Raw genomic sequence first — 16,117 nt, forward strand, 5'->3', positions numbered from 1 at the left:
TAGGGAGGAGAGCGATTTCCGACAAGCTGTGACTGTTTGTTCTTCCCAGTTTAGGTGTTCATCCAAGATTATTCCAAGGTCTTTTACTGTTTTTTGGTATTGTAGTTGGGTACCATTGAGGAGTATTTTAGGGACTGTTTCGCGAAAGTACCGGCTGATTAACTTTGGATGAGATATAAGTATGACCTGGGATTTCTTGGGGTTTAGTTTCAGACCTAGGTTCTGTGCCCATCGGGAAACAGAGCAAAGATCTGCGTTCATACTCGCTACTGCGCCAGCAATGTTTTTGGGGCTTGCACTTATGTACAGTTGGATGTCGTCGGCATAAAGATGGTAGTTGCAGGAGTGAATCACTGAAGAAATATCATTAATGTACAGTGAGAAGAGTAGTGGACCAAGGACGGAGCCTTGGGGAACTCCAGAACGCACGCTTTTCCATGATGACTTTTCCGACCCACAAACGACTTGTTGACTTCTGTTTTTGAGGTAGCTGTCGAACCAGTGTATTGCGCTGTTTGAGAAATTCAGCTGTTTCGTTTTAATTAGTAATACATCGAAGTCAACTGTGTCAAAAGCCTTGCTAAAGTCAAGCAGTGTTAGGATAGTAGCTTCACGTCTGTCCATAGCATGTTTAATGTCATCAGTTACTTTGATTAATGCGGTTGCTGTACTATGGTGCTTTCGAAAGCCTGACTGATATTCGTCATGGATGTTATGAGTTTTGAGGTAATCCGTCAGCTGTTCATGGACGATGTACTCTAGGGCTTTAGAAATTGCAGGTAGTATGCTGATCGGCCTGTAGTCACCTGGCGACTTAGGGTTGTCAGTCTTGGGTATAGGCTGAATTAAACTTTGCTTCCACTCAGTAGGATATGTACTACTGACAAGAGACAGGTTGAAGATGTCTGTGATTACTGGAATAATAGTGTCTACGACGTTCTTAATCATGCCAATGCTCACTTCATCATTTCCTACTGCCTCGGAAGAGATTCTCATAATTGCCTTGTGTACTGTGCCTGTAGCGACATGTTTTAGGAAAAACTTGTCTCTCGAGAGATTGATATCTTGGGGCTGGTAATTTGTCGCTGCGTGCCAGACACAGTTCCCTTAATCACCACTTTTAACTGCAGATACAACACACACAGTCCAATCCAGGCCGTGTTATAAATTACTCCTCTCACTCACAAGTCCCATTTTTCTTTCATTTCAGTTATTATAATTTCTCTTCTCGTGTTAAAAATTTTGACTTTGTATAATTATAGCTGTTTCATTTAGATGCTTAATCTCACTAGCATGTCTTACCTTCTTGTAATTTAGTACCTATCAAAGAAAAGATTACTTTGTTCAGCCACATACTTGAAACATGGCGCCAAATTTTATGGTTAAATTTATTTTCTTCTTTGAACAATCTTTGTGGTTTGTATATAGTTCATTAGTTAATGTGTCACATAACTTATTAAATAATCATATGTTTTATTTGCTCTGAAATAATTCCTCCGGTTTCATCCTAAGAGAGCACTAACCTTTTCATCTCTGGATATGGAGATAATGTGTAGATTCACTAGTTTAAAATCTTAGATCCAACAAAATTTCACTTTCTCAGTTATTGATCTTCGTACCTGATGATAGCGTAACAACCGAAAACCGGTTTGTGAAATAAATAACAAATATTGTACAACTTTACATCAGTGTTTTGTGGGTTTCCAGTCATAATCTATTAATAAAAGGTAACCGAAGAACTATGCAACCATTCTGCTGCCTTCATCGTTCATATAAGAGAGATTACGTACAAGGGAGTACAGAAATTCACTTATCCCTCTGTCCATAGGCGAATCAACTGAGATGCAAAGCAGTTAAGGATACTACGAAGTACCCCCTGCCATGCAGTGTACAGTAATTTGCCAAGAAGCTGTGTATGTAGACGTAACGCATGAGAAATATATCGGCTGTCATGAAGTAATATACCAGTTTTAATGGAAAAATGTGGAATGTAGCAAATGGTATATACGGAAATCCGTGCAACCCGATGCTCAGTCTGGAAATGGACAATTAGAGAATCGGACAGATAAAAGTAAATTCTTACTTCACTGTATGTCATAATTAGGAGTATGTATTGGACCAAGTATGTATTGTTGAAATAAGAAAGAAACGAAATATCTGTGAGACAGAAAAATGAAGTAGACGGTGACGGATAGAGAACGATCGGCGACTTGGAGACTCGTTTTGTGAAGTTATGGAAGGTAGATCGAGGGAGAAAAGCTCTGAAGGTGATCACAACACATATTTATTGAGAATGTCAAAGACATGTGGATAAGGACATACTTGTTCGTGCAAGTGAAACTGATTGCTCATTGCTGTGAACATTTTGAGGGCAATTGTAAGGCAAGCAGATGACCTAAGTGATCGAACACCTTGGTAATGTCGATGATGAAAAGTTGAAGCAAATGTGAGACCCTATGATTCCTCACCTCGGGGCAGCGCGATGCCGTAGCCTTTGGAGTCGAGCTGCCCGCCCACTTTGCGCAGGTCGCAGTTGAGCGCCGTCTGGTACTCGATGCTGGTGGACTCCATGAAGAAGGCGTAGTTGCCCTTCCCCTTCTTCACTCGCTCCACTCCCTCGTGGTTATCGTCGGTAAACACATCTGGCCGTGCCTGCTTCATCACTATCCACATCCGCTGGTACAACGAGTCGTTAGAATTCTGAAAAAATCGAGAGATGTCTGCATCCATTGATACATGCTGATATCATTGAGACTCTTTTTGTATGCAGAATACAAGCAGGCACAATCGAAAAAATTTCCGAAAAATCTGATAATGTTGTGTTTCAATTACTTGCACAAAATTTCTTGGATATATGCGTTTGTTAATTAGTCTGTTTGAGTCTTTCAACAAGAGGGCGCTGCCGTGCTTTCTGTGTGAAACGAGGGAAAATTTGTACTCATGCTGATCTCTAAAACCAGATTGTTGTGGCAGTTCAGATTGATCGTTATCTGGCGCAGCAAATATCATGGCAAGGTTTGAATCAAAAGTTTACTCTAGCCACTATATATCTACATATGATGAATGTTTCTTAATATTGAAGTTTGTATGCAAATTGCTACTTACTATGTATGAATACTGCATGGTTGCTAACTAAATAGTCATGAAACAACACACCGTAAACTTACAGTACAATCCTCAGGGATTTATAATCAAGCATGATGAACGAGTGCATGCTCTGAACAGTGAGATGTCGATCGTTGAGTTTCGCCCCTGTACACAACAATAACACTGTCACGGTGACAACAAGAAGCCTAGGTGTCCACCAGCTTTTATTTATTATAAGTGGGTCATATAATCGTGGAAAAGATGTTGAATAATTTAAAGAATCAAGATTGATATTAATAGACATTTACTTACTCTAATTATTGACGTACATTACAATAAAATTACGAGACAACAAAGTTTTATAAAACTAAAACCAACGAAATGTTCAGAATGTGGATTGTCCTACAATACACCCAAACCTCCAGTTGTCAGACACTCAGAGCGTACCAAATGTTGTACGTCGTTAGAGCCTCTACCAAAACTCCGATTTAGTTCGTGCTGTGTGCTGTTGTCCAGCAGAACTGGCGTCAATGGTAGTTAAAAGTAACACCAGAACTACGTAGCATAGGAAAAGGGTATCTGTGGGGGATAGTTTTATAGCTCTTCCGTGGGTGAGTTGATAGAGTGCGAAGTAGACGTACCAAAAGTACCGCTGTTGTTTACGCATGAAACTGTTACATGGAAGAAGTTTTCCTGACGTGTAAAAGGACTTTTCGGAGTAGGTAGCAACGTTCTTTTGGCAATGTCTTTTCTCTTCGTTGGTTGAAAGTAGCAAGCCACAGTACATTTGTGCAGAGAGGTGTGGTGTTCCATCGACATTTGTGACAGAAGAGACACCATTCGTGATGAAGCAGCTAGTGTATCTGTAGTTTCACAGAATAAACATCAAAAATCGGACCAGTAGAATAAAGAAACAACCTCACCACACTTGCGGAAGTATTAATAGTCCCATACAAAACTTTCATGCATAATTCAGTTAAGAAATTGTCATCATTGGGGCTTGAATCCAGAACCCTTGGCACGATGACCTAACGCATGACCAAGTTCCTCACGGAAACTATACGTATTATGTACAGTTATGCTTTTCCTGTGATCCGTAGTTCTAGTGTTACTTTTAATTACATTTTACGCCCAATCTGCTGGACGACAGCACGTAGTAAAAATTAAATCGGAGTTTTGGTTGATACTCTATTTACATAAAACGTTTGATACCGGTATGAGTGTCTGATATCTGGAGGTTTGGATGTTAGATTTCCTCAACACAGCTAGCTTGAACCTATCGGCACCAGGATGGTGACCCGCAGAAGAAGCATCCAACACGGCAGCCCAGATCAGAATCGCCCAGAATCCTCAAACAATGTCATCTTCTGACTAACTTTCGAAAATAGCATATGGATGATATCACATTCTCCATGTCACAGACGAGAGTGTTGTCGATTTGACGAGAAAACTGGGAAAGCAGCAGAAACTTCCCAATCTTAGTATACAAAACACATATTAACAGAAAAGAGATTGGCGCAGGGTTGTAGCATCACCTAGATTGCACGATTTCTTTGCGCCAGGCACGGTGGCGGGGTGACTCAGCTCTATTCAATGACCAAAAATTTTTGAGTGAAAGGAATCGTTTTTCTCACACTGACTGGGCTGCACAACATCATCTCCACCTTTAATGCTCATGCAGAAAAGGCTAAAATGTTAAACTAAACTGATCTCTGCGAACACCAGTGGCAGCATGGTGCCTCCTGACCTCAGCTAGGTCTGCTGGTGCGTCTGCTCAAAAACCACTAAACGGGTTGTAGTCTCACTTTAGAAGACCGCCTGTCTGCCTGGAAGGCTCGCCTCCCCTAATGATATTCACTGACTGTCTTCTGTTGACGACAAGACCCTCAGATGGTACCAGGGGTTCATATTCAAAAAGCGAATAATTCAAAGCTTTCCTCTTGGTAAATGTTCCCATTACTCGCAATAAAAGATCACCTAATAGTGGCAGGAAATGAAAAAATGTTGTTTAGCAATGTATGACAGTAATGTCACATCACCCCTTCATTCCTCATTCAAAAAGAATAAAAGTCCCCAAAAATTTCAATACTTATTCGTCACCTGGCTTAGGCATCCCAGAAATTAAAAATTCTGAGTCACATATGTAATGCATCAATAAGTCATTGTGCTTTCCAAGACAGGTTAAAATATGCCTTTAATTAGTAAAATATCACCAACAGCAATTTTCTGTGAGTTATCCAAAGCATTTGAGTGTATGAACTTGAAATTATGTTACAGGAATTACAATCTATGGTATAAATGGAGCAGCATACATGAGCGGTTTAAGTCATAGCTACGAAACAGGAAGCAAAAAGTTTTATCATATGGTTTAAGTGATTTAAGGAAGCTTGCCGCTTCATCTAACTTGGGTGAAATTACATTAGGTGTTTCACAGGGTTCGATCATGGGTCCTCTTATACTTCTTGGTATATGTGAATGACCCCCTTTCTTATCTGAAATAAGAAGCTAAACTGACACTATTTTCTGGTTATACAAGCATCATTATTAATCCAGTAAAAGAAACTCCAATTAAAAATGATACAATAATATCTTTGTAAAAGTTATTAATTGGTTTTCTGCAAATAGTCTTGCTCCGAACTGTGAAGGAACACAGTACATTCCATTTTCTGTGGCAAGGAGTACAGTTCCTTCACTTAATATAACACATCAACAGAAGTCAGTAGCCAGGCCAGAGCATACTATGTTTTAGGGTGTACATTTAGATAAGAATCTTAAGTGGAAAATTCATATTTTGGATCTCCTAAAGCGACTAGGTTCAGCAACTTTTGTAATCAGAGTAATTTCCAATTTTGAGTATACAGAAATTAGTAAGCTAACATACTTTGCATACATTCACTCCCTGATGTCATACGGAATAATATTTCAGGGTAACACAACATTTAGTCAAAAAGTATTCACTGCTCAAAAGAAAGTGGTTGTAATATCGTGTGGGGCTGATAGTCGCCCATCCTGTAGGCATCTGTTTAAAAGGTCAGAAATTCTTACAATAGCCTCACAATACATTTACTCCATAATGACATTTGTTGTCCACAACATGGACCAGTTCAAAAACAACAGTGACATTCATGATTATTATACCATAAGAAAGCAAGACTTACGCTACCCTTTACTTAACCTATCTTTGGCACAAAAAAGGATAAAATATACCACTGTAAAAATTTTCGATAAATTACCAGATGAAATAAAATTCCTGACAGACAGCACTAACAGTTTCAAAATAAATTGATAGCAAATCTCCTTGACAACTACTTACATACTGTAGACGTATTCTGGAATAGAAATAAATAAATGTAAAGGTATAACATACGCATTTTATGCCATTTAAGGAATTGGAGTAGGTAATACTAATTTTTCATTTAAAAAATAGAACCTTGATTTATGTGTGCTTTTCTTATGCTCTTGACACATTCCACACCATAACGGTTACCGTGAGATTGATCGATGGAACACGTAACTAACCCAAGACAACCACAGGAACCTGAAAATGACTCATAACAGTCTTCCGTCAGAATAAAGACATAGGCAATGCATCATTTTGCCTGTTTGATTTATAAGAAGAAACATGTCTTGAGGATGAATATGGAACCCCATGTTTGTACGTAAATAAAACGCAAAAATAAAGTAACATGAAATTTCTTTCCACGTCACATAAATCTAATATTCACAAAATTATCTTTTGGCATGAGTTCACTCTGCACCTTTGATGCTTAACTGAGTAAATTAATCAAAATTTTCTTGCGTCAAATAATGAAAAATCTGTGCATAAAATGCATATTTCGCAGAGTTGTGCCAACCAGATTCAGCTTTCAACATTTGATTACTACAAAGAAAAGGATTATTATATGTCATACAATACTGTTTTCCCACACCAAGATTTCGAAACTGTAATAATAAAATAACTTGTTCGTATGAACGTGTCACAAGGAAGACCAATAGCTAACATATTTCATGGAAAAAAGGAATGTTGCAAACATCAAGCTCATAAAAATCTAAAAACTAACAATATTTAACGTAACATCAAATATCCTCTACAGTAGAGAAGTCTGGTTACTTGTATTTTATATTTACACGATATGTAATGTGTTGAACAAACTCACAAAATAAAAGAAGTAATATGATAATTTAAAAATATAATCTTGTGGCCCCTGAATGAGCCAGATGCAGCTGTTATTTAATAAATATGACCTACAGAATAGTAGATGTGTGCATGAGTTTCGTCACTGCCAATTCTTTACAACGAAAAATTACTGATAGTTCTTATGGTTCCTAAGAAATGAACTATGTGCATCAAACTGTTCTCCACAAAATGGAGTGTTTCCACATAGCTTTAAGCTTTTCCATGCTCGACTTTAGTGTGAATGTGAACGTGCAACTGTTATAAGAAAATGAGTGAATGAGAACTTTAGCTTTATATTTAACTTCAATGTACACTTTGAATTAAGGCAAAGAAAGCACAGTTGCCACAGCAAAAGCTACGTTCAATTCCTGAGTCAGCTAATTTTGTTAATTATAATCTTACTCAGATCTCGTTACCTCCAAAAATTATAAGTTTAACAGACAACTGTCGTTCCGCCATAGGTTAGGTCATTCTCGACTATACCTGTCCGTGAAAGAAATGAAAATATAATCTACTACACAGTCTACTCTTGGTACAACAAATGTACCATCCGTGAATAGCCCCATGCACTGAAATACCTTGAAACATAATACAAAAAATCTTCACTCTTAATGTAAATTTAGTCAATAAAATCCCCCAAAAACAATTACATATAAAACAAACAAATCATAAACAACATATAGTTTAATGCGCCTTGCTAGAATATTTTGTAGCAGCAGCTTAATGTGCAAGCCGAAGATGGAACGAAGATGGTTGCTACATATTTATGTACACTAAGATATGTTTCACAGCGGCGACCTAACTGCAGTTAGTAAATTCCTGAATAAGGGTCGACATGCATGGTTCTTGTGATTGATGTTTACATGCGATGTTGAGAGGTAGCACGCCACTCTCTCAGTTTAATAACACTGTCAGTCAGATTAATATTCATATTCTACGTCACGATCTCGAGGCTCTCCATTACTACATTTGGTATGTGTGGTTCATGACTTTTTATATGAGGACATTGTGGGCAGAACGTTCTTATAATTGCATGTGTATCCAGTAGAGAACTTGTACCCGAGAGGCCGTAGTGGAGGCGACAGAGAACAGGGATGAAGGTAGAGTGCGGACCATAAATGCTGTGCGAGTCGTTCTGGGATTGTACCTGCAGCGGGACTAGGGACCATGGCACTCCCTTCTTCCTACTTATGGTCAGAGCAAGAGGGAGCCAGTTCGCAAAACATTTTACCAGGACCAAGCAACAGACAGTCGCGAAAGTGGCAAGCTAGCAGAAAGTGGATGGAGGGATACATTTAAGAGAGAATTCTGTAATCTGAGGTTTTGTGCAAATAGTGGGACGGCCATAAAACTCCAAGCATTCTCATGTTAGACGCTGGAATGATACAGACAGAGCGACTGGTGCATGTTTAACGGAGGCAACACTGCAAGTCACCTGATACCAGGAAGTCGCTAGGTCCTTTTAGCAAGTGGCAAAAACAAATATTTCATGGGCATGACTGTCCAGGAAGCTTAACAGCCTTCTTTCAGAAATTAGAAATGATCAGCCTAGAAAGATTAGATCTCTCTGTGAAAGAGGGACTGTGTCCCATCTAGATAGTGTTTTTTTCCGAAACATGGCCATGCTTACTGTGAGAACAACGCGTCCTAGTCTAAAATCTTCTTTTTTCAGACAGGAGAGATTTTGAGTTGCTGGATGTTTCCCCTCAGGAAGCAGAGGACTGCTCCCCCAGCGTGGGAACATCGGTGCTGTTTCTGGATTCAGTGAATAGAGGATTGTTCGATAGCTTTGTACAACATGGAGGCGGCTATTTTTTTCCTTTCCTTTTGCTGCTTTGGCTTCCATACCATTCCGAGGTTTGTTGGAAAGTGGTGGTGATTCTTTGTGTTCTTCCTCTTCTGGACCTAACCTGGTGGAGAACTTAAGGTCTTTTACTAGAGAGTGAGACTTGTAATCTGAAACTTGTGACGGACTAAGAGCCAATTGCAGTTTCCACCTGTACCGACAGTGGAACTGCGTATCACCTCGGAAATACCATGAGTCATGAGTGTGCCGTCTGATGTTTGACAATTCCAGCACACGCCGTCGTACCTGTGAGTCCAGTTGGTTTGGCCAGACCAGCACACGGGTGCTGGTCACACTGAAATCTGTCGGGATTTCAGGGCTCTGATAGCGAAGTTTCCCGTTTTCTAACAAACAGAACGCCAGTCAGCGTAGTTTGCAAATGTTGGTGGACGCATCAGAACATTACAGCTGCGGCAGCCTCGCCCACAGCGGGCCGATTTCTGCTGCAGCCTGAATCGAGGTGAAAGGGAAAAGTATTGCTGCCCCCGCGCAGGGTTGTTAAATGATATTCACAGTTCCCTGTTGTCTGGTGAACCATGGTTTGTGGTGTACTTGGTCATAGTTTATTCCATTTGAATAGAATTGGGCCTCACAATGGATTCATGTGAACAAAGTCCTTTTTCTGACTTGTCTTTGTCACTTTTTGTAAGATGTATCAGCTCAATTGTAGTTATAAAAGAATGAACAAAAACTTGTCATAATCTTCGTAAACTTAAAGACGCCACTGTTCTCATTAATACTCCCACTACTATTCGCCGTCTTTATTATCTTTTTCTTATTTTTATGGTAATACATTGGTCCATCAGCAATTCAAGGTTCAATCCTATTAAATTAGTTAATTTGACTCTTAATCTGAGTTCTGAATGTGACCACAGACACAGGCAACAAAAGTGCCATGTCTAAATTCGCTAATTTCAAAAATAAAAAATTTAGGATGTAGCTCACGAGTTCAAGGTTACTGGGAAGATAATTATCATTGGGAAGATAATAATAAAGACAATAACATTAGCATCACTCGGAGATATACTTATGATCAGAGCAAGTGACAGCTTGCAATGTCGCTACTTATTACTGCGTGGTTGTAAGCCAAATAGTAATCAAATTAGCACACAGTAAGCTTAAAATCCGAGCAGAAATCGACACCGCTCTCTATTATCAATAAACGAATTTATATTCAAATAAGTGCAATCCGCGTTACCTTCACTGAATAATAAGAGAATGGTTATTTAGTTCAGCCACTGTAGACAACGATAAGACCATCACAGTGATAACAACAAGCTTAGATGTGGACCAGGCCAAACCATGAAAAAGTTGTAGAAAAATTTAAAGTATCTTGAAATCAAGATTGAGATGAACAGTTATTTATCTAAAAAAGTTAGAATTCGTTGGCTGTCTGTGTGCACAGCGACCGCTGAAAATTTAAACTGAAGGAAGGATAGCAGTCAGTTGCAAAATCCGTAATTAACTGCAGATTTTGAGTTCGACCATAATATAGTCATTATCAGTGCTAAAAAGCAAAATGGATAGAATCAAGAACAGATACAGAACATCTGTTTAACAGAGTTACGGGAATTCAGTTAAGTGGGAATATAACAATTACATTTCATTATCAAAAAGCCATATAGGTCCCGATGTGTCAGAGCATAACGTACAACTAACTCTGCATGGAAGACAGAGAACTGAGACCGTTGCTGACAACCAGCGCAGACTGCATGAACATAACGTCACACAGGAATTGTGGTACCTTCTACTGGAGTAGACAGCCAAGAAACTATGTTTCAATTTTTTAAATAAAACCATAACCGGAAAACTGAGCTTGTAATAAGGTATGTTTAGGTTACACTAATTACATAGATAATACGTTGTTTTGTGAAAACGTGCACCTGAATTTACATGTAAATAAAATCGTAAAGGACATTTTGTATCCCTTGTAGGACTATATTGTGACAGAAGCATAATGAATTTAATAAGACTAATGAATTAAAAGCAATTTACAAAAGCTACATACAACATATTGGATTTAATGTGTGTCAAAATATTTTTAAAAAGTCCTAAAAATGTACAGTGAAGTAAAATAGCTTTAATGTCGTGCCTTAAGGTTGTCTGGGCTTTCCTTTAAGTGAGGTGAGAATCTGAAGAGCTTCAGATTACAAGACCAAATATTTTGACAAATATACATTACACTCTGTCATATTTCTGTCTGCTACGATAGAGGACAAACAAACATTTTAACTTTTTTCCATATTTGAAGAAGAATAGGGTGGTATGATTATGAAAAAATCACGTACATAAGTTTACATGTTAACATCGCAACTCCTTTTTATATTTGACTTGCTGGTTTCGTTTTTAGACGTAAATATGTGCCTTTATGTTGCGTCGCCAGAGAAGGGGAGCTTTGTCGGTTAAGAGAAACTTAACTTGTGTCCGTGATTTGTACGTTGTTACACTACCACGTCCTTCTTCAAATATAAAAAAATTTGCAGTGGTCTCTATTGTGTCAGACAGAAATATGAGAGTGTGTTATGTATATTCATCCAAACACCTGGCTCTTCAGATTATCACCTCAATTTAGTGCAAGCCCAGAGAGGGCGCGTCATGACCCTTACGGCATGATTTTAGTGTTACTTTACTTCACAGTACATTTTTCAGGTTTTACTGACAATGTTTTTATATCTTTTCACAGACATTAAGTCAAATATGTTGCATGACGCTTTTGTAAACGGATTTAGGCTTATTATTACATTCATTATACTTTTGTCACAATGCAGTCCTATAGGGGACGCTACATGTCCTTTATGACTTCATTTACACGTAAATTCGGTTGTTCATTTTTATAAAACTACATATTCTCCATGTATTTTACATATGCCAGACAAATCGTATTATACGCTCCATTGCCCGTTACAGCTTTACTCAAAAAATGAAAACATGCGTTCTTAGATGAATACTTGAATAGAGGCCACTACAGGTGATCTAAGACGTATATTCATGCGGCTGCGCTGGATGTAAGCAACGCTCTCAGTTTTGTGCCTGTCATGCAGAGCGCCTGCGTCATTTTGTCATACGTTATGCTCTGACAAGTTGGAACGTATATGACTCTTTGGCAATTATATGTTATTACTATGTTTCCACTTAAAAGGATTCCTGTAACTGTGTTAGATACATATTTTGTACCTGTTATTGATTCTATCTGGTTCTTTTTTTTAGGATCGATAATGACTATGTTAGGGTAAAAATCTAGAACTTACTGCTATCCTACCTTCTGTTTAAATATTCAGTGGTTACTATGCACACAGACATCTAATGAATTTCAACTTAATTAAATTCTGGCTAGCTGGGCAAGTGCTGTTTTCCACAGATACTATAAGCATCCAGCATATACCCTTCAACAAACGATGCATTACCAACAGAGTGGCACCAACGAATGTACAAGCAGTTTTCAACATCAACTTCAGAAACAGGCGTATGATCAAATATAATTCGAGACGTAATTTCTGAGAACTGTTCTCCTGGAGAAATTTTGGTCTGGTCAAAAGAACCTCATAAATAAATTAAAGACAGTCTCGACAGCAAAAACAATTACTTAGGTGGTAAGTGGTTTCGGTCAGTGTATGACCATCCTCAGACCCTCATACTATGATGATACGCAGTGAAGATCAACTGAGAGGGAGTTGACGCTCGTGAGTTACAACACCCACCCCATTTCAGCGCCATCGCCTACCATCATGGCATCACTGACCGAAAAAGGTTACCACCGAAATAAATATTTATGCGGTCGAGACTGGTTTTAATCCATTTTTAAAATAATTGGATATGTGAAGCGATTGCTACACAAAATGAAACCATGGAGATATTTATTTAAAAAGAAGTGATTGGTAACAAATTTTATAATCTACATCGTGAATCGGCAGGGCTTCTAAAGCCATTAGTTTCTGAAAATCTACTTGGTTGCGTAAGGAACATGGTCTAAAAAAATAGTAAATTCGTAAGTTAATGAGTCAGTGAGTTGATATTAATGCATATAACGCTTTAAAGACTTACTTTGTTCTGTGGGTGCTAAACTTGACAAATATTTATTTGAACAAGAAAGAACGACTATTGCTGAAATAAAGCCTGAAGTATAATATTGCAAGCAGCCTATTTGTATGTTGCCAGCGCTATAGATTGTGTTAATATCGCTGTCAGCGCTCTGTGCCCTCGGCAACAGATTCGGTGTGGAGACTCTGTGTTGGTAGGACATGCATTGTAAAGTGAGATGAAATGATGTGCTTATAAGAAACTATGCGGGGATATGTATGAGGATGGATGTTATTGATAATGTTTGGGTAGTGGAATTATTGACAACTATATAATTTTTTGTAACTGGATGTCACAGCTACCTGCTGTAGTTGCTGTTAAGTTTTTGTTAAGAAGATTTTCTGTGAGGTAAGTGACTTATGAAAAAGAATGAGGTTTCCACTATCGGGAGTCGTGACTGAAATAGGTTTAGGCAGGCAACAGAGTTGGAGGTAGTTTCATATTTCTTTAATTTCATATTTTTTGGATTTGTAGTATTCTTGGGATTTCTTGAAATTCAGGGCCATTCTTTTATGTTAATTACTGGAAATCATGTTGTCAATGTATAGCAGTCAGATTGCGTTGGGCTTGCATATTGTGGGTAATAAATGAATAGGTTCGGTTTGAGTTTTCTTTGTCGGGGAAAATTCTGTAGGTCAGTATTTAATAAAAACGAAATAATTAAAAAGGTAGTTTCAATATAAATACGAAGGTAGATAATAGCTGTTGAAGATAGTATAACGAAGGTGAAAGTTGTAGTTGACAGTCTGAAAGCTAAATAACTTGAACAAATAGGATCCCAATTTCAGCGAATTAAGTTATTTCACATCAATCTAATAAATTTGCCAAAAATTGTACGAAAGAAAAGTTTATCGTAGACAGTTTAAGGCTTAAACAATGTGAGGAGTGGGGGAAGTAATTATAACTAAAGAGCAGCTCGATTGTGGTTGTGGAGAAGCTTGAATATATGAACAAAACCAAAAAAATTGATGAAAATAACAGTGAGAATTAATAAGGCAATTAATAAGGACTTAAGTGCAGAATCACATAGAAAGTTAAATGATAAACTCAAAATGTAAAGGTAAATAATTTCTGCTAGAAAAAGCAACAACTAAGGCTCGTGACCCATGTACACTTACTCTGAGAGCACAACTTACGGCACACAAGAACATGCTCGTGAGGCCAGTGGTTAATGGTTCTGGGGCCCCATTAGTACAATCACTCGGAAGTGCTTACATTTATTGAAGGCTCATTACTTCTACAGTCATCAATACACGCGAAAAGTTAAGAATTACCAGATATATTCGTGACATTCCAGTAACAACCAACATTAAGTTTGTGCCTCTAGATGTTGTGCATCTATACACTATTATACCGATTGATAATATTATTCATGTCATTAGGGGAAATCTGATAGCTCAGAACAAGTTATCATAATGAGACGTAAATGAGTTTGTTGATTTGTTGTCTTTAATCTTGAAATATAACTATTTCAAATTTAGTAATGAGATTTATCACCAAAAAAATAGTCTTGCCATGGGGAGTGCCATCTCAGGATTTTTCGCCGATATTTTCCATAACTGCCTTCAACAGATTTTTTCCTTGAGAACCCCCATTAAGCTAAAAAAATTGTATTTTATGTGTATGTGGACGGCATGCTGCTCCTAGTAAATGTTAATGATTATGCCATTAATGAGTCTGTAATTAAATTCATTGAATTAATCGAGAACATAAATTTTACATGTGAGGTAGGAAAATTATGGTTCCATTAAATTTCTCGATTTAAATATCAGTAATTTAAATAGTAAGCACAGTTCTGGGATTTTCTGCTACAAAGAAACCTACACTGTTCTTATAGTTAACTACGACTCAAATTATCCACATTAGCAGAAAACCTCGTGTTTTTATACTTTGCAATCTACTATTTGTTTAAACTCCAGTGTCTCAGAGAGAGCGAGAATTGGTAGTGGGTACAACCACCTACATTACCAAAATGAATAACTACTAACTAATTAAGACATAAATAGTTTCTAGATATCAATGCTCATTTTCAAATACCACGAATTCCATTTACTTTAAAGCAATTGCTCTACCGAATCATCTGAGTGGGACATATGATTTAAAAGTTCCAAGCGTACAAACAGTGCCTGCATGCAGTTCACGCACCAAGCATTGGAACACACAAAGTACGATTAACAGGGAATAGAAGTGAGCAATGTTCTAAGTAAGCGAAAACACTTGTAATGTTTTTTGATAAGAGACATCTCATAAGAGCACTACAAACATTTATTAAAGTGATACAACGTCAGCATATTTATTAACACTATTTAGAGAATATAATTTATATAACTGCCTTTGTGCAAAGAAATTACTCTGTTTAGCGATTTCTCTGAGTTAGTCGCTTGTTAACTGTTACACTATACCATCACTTGCTAGCGGCCACAACATTAATTGCGTCTCGCTGTGTCCTATTCTCACTGCGGGCCTTCCGAGATTTTGTGTGGAAATCGGTATGTGGCGTCTTAGAAACAGGTACAGGGGGTTATATTTGCATGGAGTGAGCAAAAGCGAAAATGCTGTCCTCTGGTGGCGCCCGTAGCATCATGCGTAGGAAATCGGCGAGCCCTGGACAAAGCGATGTTCAACGTGGCATGCCTGATGGTGGCTCTTTTAGGAATAGATTCTTTTGAGGAGTGTGAGAGTTCGCGACCCGCCGTGTGCGGTCGACAAAGACAACACCGACAGCGCAATTGAAGTGGCGTTCCTCAGTTATCCCGCCCTGTGTGTTGGAACGATACCGATACTGACTAACATCAAGGGACTGTAGAGCGAGTCTTGAGAAATAAACTGAGGGCAAGAAACGTCATTCAGCGACACAACATTGTGTCAGAATTGTAATAGCAATATCCGTAACTTCTGTTTGCTGCAGAATCCTTGAACACATTCTCAGT

The 16,117-nt window shown here is 38.2% G+C and overlaps 1 protein-coding gene across 1 annotated transcript in view; it reads right to left on the bottom strand.

Moving 5' to 3' along the window:
- Positions 1 to 16,117, bottom strand: part of LOC126324320 (glutamate receptor ionotropic, kainate 2-like) — a 187,764-nt gene that overhangs the window by 24,378 nt on the left and 147,269 nt on the right. Inside the window, exon 15 of the mRNA XM_049994949.1 lies at positions 2,469 to 2,700. Within this exon, the coding sequence (XP_049850906.1) occupies positions 2,469 to 2,700 (232 nt within the window). The remainder of the gene's footprint in view (positions 1 to 2,468; positions 2,701 to 16,117) is intronic.

This window comes from Schistocerca gregaria, chromosome 2 (genome assembly GCF_023897955.1).
Source record: "Schistocerca gregaria isolate iqSchGreg1 chromosome 2, iqSchGreg1.2, whole genome shotgun sequence".
Lineage (NCBI taxonomy): Eukaryota > Metazoa > Arthropoda > Insecta > Orthoptera > Acrididae > Schistocerca > Schistocerca gregaria.